At 41.7% G+C, this 15348-nt stretch overlaps 1 protein-coding gene across 5 annotated transcripts in view; it reads left to right on the top strand.

The window, feature by feature from the left end:
* SRPX (sushi repeat containing protein X-linked) overlaps positions 1-15348 on the top strand; it is a 263953-nt gene that overhangs the window by 192556 nt on the left and 56049 nt on the right. For 4 of the 5 annotated variants that reach the window (XM_075589678.1, XM_075589675.1, XM_075589674.1 and 1 more), the window contains 2 exons: positions 498-677; positions 7446-7579. In XM_075589678.1, coding sequence (XP_075445793.1) covers positions 498-677; positions 7446-7579 — 314 coding nt within the window. The remainder of the gene's footprint in view (positions 1-497; positions 678-7445; positions 7580-15348) is intronic. The other variant, XM_075589677.1, reaches the window with a different exon arrangement.

The raw sequence follows: 15348 nt of genomic DNA on the forward strand, positions 1-15348 counted from the left end.
TGCTTTACAGTTGGTATGAGGTGTTTGTGCTGATATGCTGTGTTTGTTTTTCGCCAAACGTGGCGCTGTGCATTATGGCCAAACATCTCCACTTTGGTCTCGTCTGTTCCTGGTTGCGGTGCCCTTTGTACCAATACAATTTTTTTTGACTGGATGACTACTTGCAGTGTGCTGTCTTAAATTACTGGACCCAAATATATATATGATAGTAAGGCACTTGAGGTTATCCGGTGGTCAATCATTTGGGTGAATCGATGAGGGCTGAAATACATCAACAATGAAGAGATTTTGCACTCACAGGACTTGTGGAATAGTTAGCAGGTGTTTATTATGTGTTCAACATTTCAATCTATAACAGGGTCTTGATAAAGGTCCCTTTATGACTTCTAGGGAATGTCCCAAAAGCCTAGTGGTTCTGAAGATATAGATATTGGAATTGTTTTTGCAATTTATTTTGAAGAAATATGTTTCTATAATTTGTTTGTCTTTCCACCAAGTCAGGCGCTGTGGTAAATTGAATGCTCCAGAAAATGGATATATCAAGTGTTCAGGAGATGGAGATAACTATGGTGCAACCTGCGAATATTTCTGCGTTGGCGGATATGAATTGCAAGGAAGCTCAGCCCGTGTTTGTCAATTTAATTTAGCTTGGTCCGGAGCAGAACCAACTTGTTCCTGTAAGTATAACACTGTCTGCTAGAAAAATATTGTATTTGAGCACATTTTTTGTAAATAAAAGATTTATGATGCACATTATTTATATAATTGTAAGGCTGTAGCCTATATTTGAGGAGTTGGCTAGAGGCACCTGCCACAATTGCTTTAAATACCATCCTGCCACTAACCTGAGCCCGTTCATTTCGTCAGTGAGTGTAGCCGGCAGCTTACCTGTTCCTAGTTTCAACTTCCCAGCTCCCCTGCAGCTCCAGGCTCTTCTCATACTTTGCTTGTTGGTGCCCTTTTTGTTTTTGTTGGAGGGAGACTCCAAAGCTAGTCTTTTAAAATCACAGGTAACTTTGCTGCTTTTACAGAGGTGTCTGTGATAGAGAACACACAGAGACAGTTTTATTCAACAGTCATATCCTAAACCCCCTTTCCATGTGCAGCTTTCTGTTCCCTCCATGAAAACAGGTCCATCATGGAACTCGGTGCAGGAGCTCATACAAGCACAGGAATGCACTGTTGTTTTAGTTTTCATTAGGTGACACTGCACACATTAACCTCTTAATGTTCAGTATGGTACATATTTATGCTATAAATCACAAATATTCAAAAGAGCGCTCACAATTCTTGAAGAAGTTCTGTCATTACTGCCACGGGTGCTTGCAGATCCAGATAGCTAGTTGTTATAAAAGGTGCAAAAAGCAAAGAATCGTCATTCCACTGGACTGATACAAAAGCTCATATTTAATTCCAAAGTTTAAAGACCATTCATCAATTTTTCGGTTTCTACTTATTTATGCTAGCGATTCTCTCCTTCTTTCTGAAGCTCAAGAGGCAACTGCGATCTTCCCCTACCTTTCTTGCCACATCTTCTAGCTTTGATTCCGACAGCAGCCAATCCATGTCCCCTTCCCTTTCTCCTAGATCCAGTGAACAGGTTAAATAGTTGGTCATACCATCTGCCAGGACCTGCACTTCCCTTCTAAAGTTGAGGTTACTACTGTACGTGAACATGTCAGTTCCCATATCCAGCACTTCTCAGATACAAACAAATGCCCCTATCTACTGTACACTTTGTAGCATCACAAAAAAAAATGTACAGTAGGCAGAACTACAGCAGTTGTGGTGATCAGGTTAAACAGTTGGTTGGTTACCATCTGCAAGGACCTCTCATCTCTCCAATTTCTCTTCATCCATCACCTGTAGTTTCTTCTACTAGCTGTACTTAACTGCCCGAATATATCACATCCTTTATCGAACTCCTTGTTGGTTCCAGAAGTAGGCTTTCTCAATAATCTATACCTCACACTTACATTTTTGACAATGCAATTTAATGGTCTGTTCCTTAATTAAGAGACATTTCTCATTCCGCTGCCACCAAGAAGTAAAACTATTTATCAGTCGGCCTTCCTCGCCCATCTTAGTCATGATCAAGCCTCTACTCAACATCTTTCCAAATCATCCATCCAGCAATCCTGCACTGTCTCAGGACCTTCTCGTTAATCTTGCTTCAACCATGTCACATATTCAGGATATTTTCTCAATGAATACTCGCATCCTCTATCAAAATCCGTCAAGTCTTACACCGTATTCTTCATGGCATTTAAATCTGTGTGCTACTTATACCATATTATGGACCTAGACTGCAGTTATGGCCTTTTCTATCTATGTTTAAAATCTCCCAATTATCTCTCAGGACCATCAGGATAGATCTCTTACCTATCCAGTATAACCTTCTAGCTACCTGCTTTTCACCAATGGCCAACTTAATCATTCAGTAGTAGCCCATTGGACTTTCTATGGACATTTACTAAATTCTGTCTTCTACTCTACTACATTGGATCATATCAAGATATAGGATTATACTAGTTGATCCAACCTACTCTATAACTGACAAACTCTTACTTGCTCCCATTCAACAGCCCCGTGGCTCATGTGAACACTGAAGACTTTAGTCTGGTGCCCAGGCAAAACTGTCCTGATACTGAAGGTTTAATGGCTTGCTTTGAATTCTATTAAAAGATAGTGGTGTGACAGAGCAAGATAATGAGATGATCCACCAGCTACACCTGTCTGTTTGAATAAAATTCTTTGAAGTCACCACACCACGTCTACCCTGCTTCGTTTTCTCGGTTGTGCTCCACGATTTTTCCTGCTGCTGCTGGAAGACCTCACATACGTGTGACAGAGAAAGCTTGGACTTCAAGGGCTAGTAATAGCTGTCGGTCATCACATTAAACACCACCTAATTACAGCCTTATACTTTTCAGTCAGAACTGCTTTATTAGCACTTACTGTGTGCTATGGGATATTTGGAGGAACACTTTGCAACTACTCTGTGATATTATTATGAGAACAGTATAGTTGCGAATTTCTACCTATCACCTCCTATACCTACAGGGTTCCTACACCTGATTACCCCAACTGAACCCCGCTGGAAGTTCATCTGAGAACTCAATTTGGGGACATTGTGCCAGTTTGGTTACTTATACACTAACACAACTGTTTCTAATGCAGAGCCTCAATATTTTAAGTTCACTCGTTGTCTAATCCTTATCTTCTTTCCACCGCTAGCCTGCCCTACAGGCTTATTAGTGGTTATAGTCTGCCTAAACACCGGGTGACATTTACCTCTCTCAATTACATGGATTGTACAGAGGTTTGTATCCAGTATTTTTATCATTCCTCTATGTATAAGTATTTCACTATCATTTAGTGTACAGACCCTAAAGAGATCAGTGCTACTGGCTTAGTGAGGCTATCATCACATTAAACAAACTCTGTGAGGTGGACAATATCGGCTAGCATCTGCATTAGTTAAGAACCATTATTGCCACTACCCAACTATTATAGTTACATAGTTACATAGTAGATGAGGTTGAAAAAAGACGTACGTCCATCAACTTCAACCTATGCTAAATTTAGACAACAGATACTTTATCCTATATCTATACTTACTAATTGATCCAGAGGAAGGCAAACAAAAAACCCCAGAGTCATATCATCCAATGATCTCATAAGGGGAAAAATAAATTCCTTCCTGACTCCAAGAATTGGCAATCGGATTAATCCCTGGATCAACATCCTTCCCATGTATACTTATTTGGTATATCCCTGTATACCTTTCCCATCTAAAAAGATGTCCAACCTTTTTTTGAATAAATCTATTGTATCTGCCATCACAGTCTCCATGGGTAATGAATTCTACATTTTAACTGCCCATACTGTAAAGAACCCTTTCCTTTGTTGCTGGTGAAATATCCTTTCCTCCAACCTTAAGGGATGTCCCGAGTCCTATGAACAGTTCTTTTGAAAGCTCCTTGTATTGTCCCCGAATATATTTGTATGTAGTTATCATATCCCCTCTTAGACGCCTTTTCTAATGTAAATAAATCTAATTTAGCTAGCCTCTCCTCATAAGTTAGAGTGTCCATACCCCTTTATTAATTTGGTGGCTTTTCTGTGCACTCTCTCTAGTTCCATAATGTCTTTTCTTAGGATTGGTGCTCAAAATTGTACTCCATATTCAAGGTGTGGTCTTTGTAAATGCTTTATAAAGGGGCATAATTATGTTTACTTCCCTTCCATCCAATGCCCGTTTGATGCAAGATAAGATCTTGTTTGCCTTTACAGCTACTGCATGACTTTGGGCACTATTGCTAAGCCTGCTGTCTACAAGCACTCCTAAATCCTTCTCCACCAAGGATTCCCCCAATATATCTCCATTTAATTTGTAAGTTGCCTTTTTATTCTTGCATCCCAAATGCATAACCTTACATTTATCTGTATTAAACCTCATCTGCCATTTACCTGCCCACGTTTCCAGTCTCTCCAAGTCCTTCTGAAGAGAAATTACATCCTGCTCTGATTCTATTACCTTACACAATTTTGTATCATCAGCAAAAATGGAGACTTTGCTCTCGATGCCAACCTCAAGGTCATTAATAAACAAGTTAAAAAGCAGGGGTCCCAGTACCGATCCCTGAGGTACTCCACTCACGACTTTAGCCCAACTTGAAAAAGTTCCATTTATGACAACCGTCTGTTGTCTGTCCTTTAACCAGTTTTCAATCCAGGTGCATATATTATTACAGAGTCCAGTTTTCTTTATTTTGTACACCAACCTCTTGTGTGAAACCGTATTAAAAGCCTTTGCAAAATCTAAGTAGACCACATCAACTGCATTACCCTATTCTAATATACTTCTATATATAAGGTATTGGCATTTTGTATACTCTTGAGTTTACTCTCTATTCCCCTATATCTTTGGGGGACAGCTAGATTTATTTATTTATCTTACATTGATGGCGACATATATACTCTGCACACCACACGTATTTATACCTGATCCAGAGTCCTACCTTAGTACTCGTACTGGGATCATAACTGATTCCCTGTTGCTTTTAATACCCTATATTTTATGCGCTTTGTTGATATTAAATAATATTTTTAATTATTATACAAATCATCCAGTTTATCGGGAGAGGGCCCAAACTAGGTTCCTTTTCTTGTTTTAGTACTTATTTTACGTTGTGGCAGAACATGTTTGGCCTTGTTCAGGGTTCTAAAGTGAGCAACTTTGGCTTTCTATATTGCCTGAGCAATATAGGAAGCGAAAGTCAATAACCTGGGCTATACCAAAGCTAATTTTATGCAAAACGAACATCCATTAGGCCACCAGTTTGCATATGGCTAACTTGGCGTTATCCGGCTAACGTCGGAATAAGCATTATCCATGCGCTAACTGGCTGTAATGCTGGCTCGTGTTAGTCATAGGATATTGAAGATGTCAGGTATATATTGCAAAGCAATGCAATGCAGTATATTTCAGACATCAGAGAAAAGAGGTGTCTCACTCCATAGACAGAGATAGACAGGATGTATGTAACAGTTACAGACCAGGTTAAAATGAGAGAAAGAAGAACTGGCGCACAGCCAAAGGAGTGGGTCACCAAAAACTAGCTGAAGAATAATCCTTTATTAATCCATAAAATAAACGAAGGTAAGCACCCTCCTACGCGTTTCGTGTATGGAAATACATACATGTCCATCCCCTTTATTAATTTGGTGTCTCTTCTCAGCACTCTCTCTAGTTCCATAATGTTTTTTATTAGGATTGGTGCCCAAAATTGTACTCCATATTCAAGGTGTGGTCTTACTAATGCTTTATAAAGGGGCATAATTATGTTTATTTCCCTTCCATCCATTGCCCGTTTGATGCAAGATAAAATCTTGTTTGCCTTTGCAGCTACTGCATGACTTTGGGCACTATTGCTAAGCCTGCTGTCTACAAGCACTCCTACATCCTTCTCCACCAAGGATTCCCCCAATATACTGTATCTCCATTTAATTTGTAAGTTGTCTTTTTATTCTTGCATCCCAAATGCATAACCTTACATTTATCTGTATTAAACCTCATCTGCCATTTACCTGCCCACGTTTCCAGTCTCTCCAAGTCCTTCTGAAGAGAAATTATATCTTGCTCTGATTCTATTACCTTACACAATTTTGTATCATCAGCAAAGATGGAGACATTGCTCTCGATGCCAACCTCAAGGTCATTAATAAACAAGTTAATAAGCAGGGGTCCCAGTACCGATCCCTGAGGTACTCCACTCACGACTTTAGCCCAACTTGAAAAAGTTCCATTTATGACAACACTCTGTTGTCTGTCCTTTAACCAGTTTTCAATCCAGGTGCATATGTTATTACAGAGTCCAGTTTTCTTTATTTTGTACACCAACCTCTTGTGTAAAACCGTATTAAAAGCCTTTGCAAAATCTAAGTAGACCACATCAACTGCATTACCCTATTCTAATATACTGTACTTCTACAGTATATACAAGGTATTGGCATTTTGTATACTCTGAGTTTACTCTCTATTCCCCTATATCTTTGGGGGACAGCTAGATTTATTTATTTATCTTACATTGATGGCGACATATATACTCTGCACACCACACGTACAGGCAGTCCTCGGTTATCCGACACAAGTAAATGTTAAGTGGCTCGAGACAGTGATGCTGTAATAATAGAAGTGTAGTGAGTCTATAGTAATAGAACAGCAGGAAAGTGCTTGATATTACAGTATCAGTTCAGCCCCTACTATCCATTACTGACATTATAAATAGAACCGAGTGGCAACAACACATTCTCTATTAGCTAAATGGTGAAGCAGATATGTGATGGATGTTGCAGTCGCTGCTAAGCCCCTGTGATCCGTTCCTGCCACTTTAACTGAAACTCTGAGTGGCTATAGCAAAGGATGCTCAGTTAGCTTGATGGTAACTGGCTAAAGGGTGCTCATAAGATACTGAGAGCTAGCCCTTCTCCAATTACAAACAGTGATCAGACAGGAGGGGAGGGGAGGTATGCCCTAGTCAATTCCCTACTGTCTTTTAAAGCACTGCACTTCTGACACCAGATGAGGAGTCTCAGAGCCTCTTCTTGCACTCTGTGGTGACAAATATTGTTCGCATCATTGATACACGAACTGCGATGATCCAGGGACGTCACCAGCCTCCCCACTTGGGAAGCAGGAAGTGGCAGTAATGACTTAAAAAACCTCTAAGCTCATTGTCCTGTGTCTTGATATTTTTTACCAATCGCTAGGCGGGTGAGGGTAATGCAGACAGTAACTAATAAGTAAAAATTCGAAAGATTTACTGGTGTACCGTCTTATCGAAAAAGTGGAAATTAAAATTTCAACAACATTGTTTTTGGTAATATTTTATTATTTTAAATATGTTTTTATTTACTGGAATTCTTTTTATACAATGCAGTCATGAACATTAATGTTGGAGTAAGGAATGCAGCCGTCTTTCTGGATCAGTTCTATGAAAAAAGAAGATTATTAATTTTATCAACTCCCACTGCAGCTGATTTATACTATAGATTACAACTTGGAATGCTTCAGGTAGGAGCATCAAAATGTTGTTCATTATTCTAGAAATAAAATGTGATTATCTTTTGCATGTGTATTAGTTAAGATGAATTTCATACATTTTCTTTAATTTGATCAAGGAAAAGTTTATTTTTTTATTTTATTTATTTATAAAATATTTTACCAGGAAGTAATACATTGAGAGTTACCTCTCGTTTTCAAGTATGTCCTGGGCACAGAGTAAAACAAATAATACATGGTTACAAATACAGTTACATAAATGAACAAGGTATACATTATATACAAGACATTGCATGCACAGTTAAAGAAAATATATATTATGAGCGTATGAAACAGTTACAGACCAGATTAAAGTGTGAGACAGCCTTAGATTTGAAAGAACTTAAGCTGGTGGTGGATATGAGAGCCTCTGGTAGGTTGTTCCAGTTTTGGGGTGCACGGAAGGAGAAGGAGGAACGTCCGGATACTTTGTTGAGTCTTGGGACCATGAATAGTCTTTTGGAGTCTGATCTCAGGTGATAGGTACTGCATGTGGTAGGGGTGAGGAGCTTGTTCAGGTAGCTGGGTAGCTTGCCCAGAAAGTATTTGAGGGTGAGACAGGAAAGGTGAACTTTGCGCCTAGACTCTAGTGATGACCAATCTAGTTCTTTGAGCATTTCGCAGTGATGTGTGTTGTAGTTGCATTGGAGAACAAAACGACAAATTGAATTGTAGAGGGTGTCAAGTTTGCTAAGGTGGGTTTGAGGAGCCGAGCCATATACTATGTCTCCATAGTCAATAATTGGCATTAGCATCTGCTGTGCAATACGCTTTCTGACCAGGAGACTTAGGGAGGATTTGTTCCTGTAAAGTACCTGTGATAACCTGTAAGTTATCTGCATAACAACAGAAAAGAGTGAATATGTAAAAGTATTTATCTTTGAAAACAGACACAACTCTGATAACCGCGGGCAGATGCATTTTTTTTTGGTCCGGAGTGTATTGCGGTATTTTAGCGCTCGTCATATTAGCATTTTATTAGCGCTGTCTGCAATACTGCAATACCTTCTAAAAACTCAGGGGGGCGTTCGCGATCTGTTGTCTTCGAATTCTAATACTTTAGCAGTTCAGCCTACGTCAGTACACAGTTTGCATATTTATACATGCATTTGCAGTGCTGTACTGTATGTCTCATTTGAAAATTGTTGAAACGCATAGGCGAGTACAGTACTGTAACAGTATCACATTTTGGCATTTCCAGCGCTCTCCCCTCGCTCGCCCCCGCACACACACAGGATAATTTACTGCACTGCAGTATTTCAACTTCTTATCTTATCTATAGTACAGCACACCTCTCCCACACCATTCCTTTGAATGTGTGTTTTTCTGGTTTCAATCACATTTCTGCTTGATAGCTGATGATTACTGCGCATGCATCTGTAACTTCACCACTGCTTGCTTGCGAAGTTCAAGAGTGAGGACCAAAAACAAAAATTCTCCTCAATTTTTATTTTCTCCACAAGCCTGCCTAAACCATCTTGATATTACGATATTCAATCTGTGCTGTAGCTTTTGACTGCGACACTGTGCGTTTGACTGTACATGGTTGATTTGTGTGCTTTTTATGTATTTGGGGGTGTAGGGATCAAATTATTATGATGACCTGCCTTTTGAAAATATGCCATTTCTTTGAACTGCAGTACAGCTAATCCTTCATGCAGCTATACGCTGTACCCCCCTCCCCCACGCACACACAAGGCTCGCTCAAGGATTTGAACCTCTTATCGACAGACACCTCTCCAGAGCCATTCCGTTTCTAAAGCTTGCCATTGTGTTTTTAATAGTCCGTCCCTAGCCGAGCATCACCTCTCTGCACCTGCGTGCCTAATTTTCCTATTGTTGGCTTAGAGTGACCTCTCTGTAATCCTCTTTGGGAAGGGAGCTAGCTGATGATTACTGCGCATGACTCACCCATCCACCCCCCCAACCCTTTGAGGCTTTGTTTACAGTAACGCTTTTGATAATCCCTCTCAAATTTGATATGTAAATCTGATTTGCACAGCACTGTGAAATTGAGAGTTAAAAAACCCATTATCTGATTCATGTTGTTGATGCAGTAAATTACCACTTTTTGTCATTCTTTCTTTTTCTTTGGTGTAGGTGTGTGGGGGAGGGGGTTGTCAATGATTATGATTATCATGAATGTAAAGAAATATTTATTTTATTTTATCAGGAACAAAAAATACAAATATAAAAATAATCATGAATAATACAAAATGCAATCTTTATTCAGTTCTTCTGTCAGATGAAAATTGAGGGCCGGTGGATAATCATGAATAATGCACATTAATTAATAATATATAATATATAATAATATATATATAATATAATTTTTTCCGTCTTTGTCTTCTTCCTCATTCTGTGTACAGTACAGTAGTTCATTGAGAGAAGAGAGGTTTTGTGTACATCATGACTGCAGTTTAGATACTGTACACAAACTTTACACGATACCCACCCTCTCCCCCAGTCCATCCTTTTTTTCTGAGAATACAAAAAAATAGTGCAGTTATGTGCATACTGTATTATGGCATTGTGTGCTGTATAGTATTGTCAAACTAGTCTATACTGGAACTACTGTATACTGTGACTACTGTTAAATACTTTGTAACCAGATGGCTGGTGCTGCTCTCTCTGGAAAGAAAATAATTGAGCAGTTAGGTGCATACTGTATTATGGCATTGTGTACTGTATAGCTACTCCATATTGGACAACAGCATGCAGTTAGTACTGTCAAACTAGTCTATACTGGAACTACTGTATACTGTATACTGTGACTACTGTTAAATACTTTGTTACCAGATGGCTGGTGCTGCTCTCTCAGGGAAAAAAAATCTGTGCCATACTTACCTGTATCATACTGTACTTACAATACTACAGTACAGTACTATACCATACTACCTTCCTGATGCTTGCCCATTATGCGCGATCACAATGGGCAACACAGTTGCAATATGGTCAATATATTTATTTCATCGTTCCACGGTGAGTACATCGTTCCAAAAACTCTGTATGCCTTGCGCCAACTCATCCTTTTTGGAGGGTTTCACGACTTTTCGGATATGGTCCTTCAGCTGATGCCAGACCATTTCGATAGGATTGAAGTCTGGCGATCTGTTATTGGAGGGGGAAAAAAAGGACAAATAGTTAAAGAGATACAGTACACAGTAAAAACTGTGGGAAAAAATGAGACACGGTTACCGCACTTACTCCACTGGCGTCTTCACCCAGTTGATACCGCGCTCAAGGATATGCGCTGTTGACGCGGTGTGCTTCGGATCGTTGTCCTGGTAGAAACGGTGACCATCCGGGAACTCACGTGTGATGTATTCTACAATCTCAGGCACAATTTTCTCTTGGAAGAAAGATTTATTCATGATTCCTATAACAAGAAAAGAAAAGTGCTCAAAAAACTGCAGACTAGTACAGTACAGTGTATAAGGCAAAAACGTGTGACATACATTTTACTGTACTGCACCGACACACTTTATTCGTGCAAATACCCGGTATGTACCTGGCAGATACCTGGAATGCGCCGCTCCTCACCTCTGGCAAGCCCCGTTGCATTTGCCTTCCCAGCCTGGGTTCATGCCTGGCTGATGGGCGGCTGATCTGTTAAATGATAATGATTAGGATTTAATAGGCTGCAATGCTTCGCGTGTCTACCAGATGGCATAAATTCATGAATTGTATTGCAGCCAGCGGGAATAAAATGCTTCAATCCCTGCCGGAAAATAACTCAATGCACTCGGGCAGAAAACAGTCACAAACCTCAATACACCCGGGTATACCCGAATTCGTGGGACTAGCCGAGCTCGAATAAAGTGTGTCGCCAGTGTACCTTCAAAGATGACAATGCATCCTGGTCCACACCTAGAGATGGCACCCCACACATGCATCTTCACTGGGTGTTTTGGACGCGGCTTCATAGATATGCAACCTTTTTTGTGGAATGCAAAGGTGGCAAATCTCTCCAGCGAAACAGTAGACTCATCAGTGAAGATGTAATCCTGGAAAGTTTCTCCACTGTCGATCCATGCCTGGGCCTGGACCACTCTCTTGATTTTGTTAACGTCCCTTATCATAGGGTACGCTCTGTAATGACAAGGAATAATTTTATAGGTACAGTACAGTTTCTTAAACAACACTTTTACCTCCTGTACTGTCCAGTCCTAACCTCACACGTCCATATTTCCATCCAATTCTGCGTCTCATCATCTTATGCTGGTCTCGGATACAGTGAGATTGTGATTTTCCTGCAGAGTGTATTTGACCCTTAATGCACTCTTCTCATCATTCTCTTCACTTATGTTGTCGACCAGAAGAGTTGTCTCCCTACAATGTACAGAAAAACAACAATCCGGTAAGTTACAGTGCAGTAGGTCACAAGCACAGCACAGCACATCATTTGCAGTAAAAATAGTATAAAATGAGATAGATCTACACAATATATAGTTCTATTAATATGCAGCAATATAAACAATAATAGATATACTGTATTATATAGTTATATAAATATACTTACGCGTTAGTTACCGTTGGTGTCCTCGTGCGTTGTTTGGTTTTTCCGTGTGCATGATAGCACACGGTGGGTGATGGCTCAACGAGGCCAGAAGCAGCTAACCAGCGTTGGATATCTGCAATTCGGTGTCCGCTCGTGTACATCTCCTTAATTCTCATGCTGAGATCCTTTGAAATCTTTTTAACAGGCATTGCTGCGAGTAGAAAGAAATACAAACACAAAAATGTATATTCGATGTTTATTCGATGTGTATTCAATGTGCAGTGAATCCACAAAATGGATGTTGTATTTATACGTTAATGACTCACATTAGAGTATGCCCACTTTCAACGCCTGTGCCTCGACGCCATGCATAAAAGGTTACACACTTTGCATAGCCCACCACTCGAGGATTTTTATCTGAACTTGTCCTTGTCCAGATACTGCATTGTGCCATCTGCTTCCATGGATCAACGCCGATTCTACGGATGCAAGAAGCCACTCGCCTCTGCCATGCATGTCACACAGAAAAAGCGAAAGGCGGCAGCCGTTTCCAAGCCAAGGCCAAAGCGACAGGCTAAGGCCAATAAAGAAAACCTTCTGCTGACCCCAATGGCTAAGGGTTTTAATACACGTAAGCCTTATTATGTCAAGAAGAAATTCGGTGATGTATACTCAACGCAAAACAAATGTCAGCCAACCCATCGAACCCGCAGACCACTTCCTCGTTTATGCTTCGACGACTCTGCCGCCGCTCTCACGGAAATCCACAGCCATACTTCTCCACTACTCGTCCACGACGCTGCTGCTGCTCTCCCGGAAACCAACAGCCCATCTTCGCCACTGCTCTTCGAATACGATGCTCCTGCTGGTGCCCCTGAAATTCACGGGTCACTTTCTCCATTACACTTAGACGACTCTGCCGCTTCTCGCCTGGAAATCCACAGGTCGCTTTCTCCATCCCTCTTCAACGACGCTGCCGCTTCTCTCCATGGAACCCCCATCTCATCCTCCGTAGCACCCATCCACCCAGATGTCCACAGCACGCCATGCACAAGTACTAGCTCATTAGACCGCATGCTGAATGTGTTAAGTGTGGATATCCCCTGGAACTCTACTATGCTGGTAAAGATAGATCTGCTTTTAGATACCATGCTAAATATGGATCAACGGATGCAGAAGATGGATCAACGGATGGAGAAGATAGAGATTGACATAGCGGGGATACATAATTTGCTCGGTGTTCATGCCCCTGTATCCCCGACGCCGGAGCAGGAGGGTGGCATGGATGTGATGAATGGGACCTTCGACCACCTTCCAACACCAAGCGCACCCCCTCCACCAGAAGATTTTGTGTACATGTATGCCGTTGAGGAGGAGGATAACATGACAACCCCGTCAAGACCACGCCAGGAGACAACACGGCGACCAAGACAGGAGGAAAGCTTCCTCCCAGACAACCTACCCTCGCCCGCCGCCACAAGCATACCCGCTCTCAGAAGAACACCCACTTCCAGAACCCAACATACGCTTGCATCGATACGGTGCCCGACATCATCCTGCGCGAGCTGCGCCGGCACTCAGGGAGAAGTATAGGGTGATGAGTGCTGGTTTACCCCAGAAGTATTAGTGACAAAGTGATAGTGAAAAACAGGCGCTGAAACGATACTAGTGATCACCAATTTATAAGTGAATAAATATAAGCTTAGAATAATACTAATAAAGTGCGTGAATTTAAGTGACAAATAATAGTGCAAAAAACACGTGTATATAAGAAGTTGTATCCCCTGCTCAAACCCTCCATTTGCCGTTTTCCACATGAGATGACAAAGTTTTCTTTTCTGAGGAACAAAAAAAAAGTAAACGTTTTACTGTAATGGTCAGTCAGTCCCCTAAAGAAGTTCCCACAGTCAGTCCCGCCAATAATTTTCTCGGGGGGCGTCTCCTGTTCACATGCGCATGCGCCTACTGTCGATGTGATGACACGCATATGCGTTTCAAGAAGGTTCCAATGCGCATGCGCCTAGCTTTCCACTAATTGTGCAGTATCTACTGTAGAAGCTGCTCAGCCAATGATATTGCTTACAGGAGAATCGCTTGAATTTTTAATCGCATTGATATTGATATTTTCAAAATAAAAAAAACAGAATAAAATACGGCAACATTACTCACCATAGACTTTCCCAATCAGCTGGCGCCGACTACTACACCTGTAGTCAGCTGATGAGGCTGGAAATCGCTTAGGTACATGCAAGCTTGCTCGAATCTGTACGCGAAATCCGGCTCAGGCTGCAGGTATCCCGGCAGGGACAGACAGCAAGGGTTGCCGGTCACCAGGTTTTCATTGACGTTCGGACCATTATTGGAAGCTGCCACTGTCGCATTGCTTGCCAGCGACTGACGTTTCTTAGTTGGTTTTAACACGAGCTTTCACCTTTTGCAATCTCCATGATCATAGATATGGGAAAAACCCGGTGATACACAGCAATACCCTCCAATAACATCAGGATCAATACGAAAAAAACATGGATCGCTACATAACTTTTTCCTTATTGCACCCTTCCACACATGAGCATCTGGCGAAAATTTGTAAAAGTCATAGTTTTCGATAAAATACTGATAAATTTGAACAACTGTTGCCATCTTATCATCTGTTGCATTAATCGCGGTCCATATTAAATAAGTGTTCGTTCTGTTGGGTTTTTGGAACACGGACTGCAGTTGTGCACTCATGGCGGGACTCTCAGGACAATAACCAGACCAGAAACTGTGCTTGTAACTTTTGAAGTGAAACTTCTTTAGTGGCACCTATTCTCATGGGGCAAAACTGGAGCGAAGGAGACGAAAATGAAACGGAAGTGACGTGACTCCCCCTCCCCCCCACGCCTGCTGTGACATGCGGTGGCGGCGGCGATAGCCGCCGGCGCCGCTCCTAACGGCGGCCACAAGCCCCCCCCCAACACCCACCCCCCCACCCGCTGTGACAAGCGGCGGCGATAGCCGCCGGCGCCGCTCCTAACGGCCGCCGTTTCCCCTAGACATGCGCAGAGCTTCCGGTACTGTGGGTGTACCAAGATGGCGGAAGCCCCGCAAGTCCTCCGGCTGTGAGAGGAGGAGCCGCTGCTCAGCCTCTCTCCTCCCTCTTGCTTCCCCTTCCCCGAGTCCCTCTGACTGAGTGCCGCCGGTGCTGGAGGAGGAGAGGAACCCCGGGATCATGACGGCCGCTGCGCTGTCAGCATGTGCC

Source organism: Ascaphus truei, chromosome 3, assembly GCF_040206685.1.
Source record: "Ascaphus truei isolate aAscTru1 chromosome 3, aAscTru1.hap1, whole genome shotgun sequence".
In the NCBI taxonomy this organism is placed as follows: domain Eukaryota; kingdom Metazoa; phylum Chordata; class Amphibia; order Anura; family Ascaphidae; genus Ascaphus; species Ascaphus truei.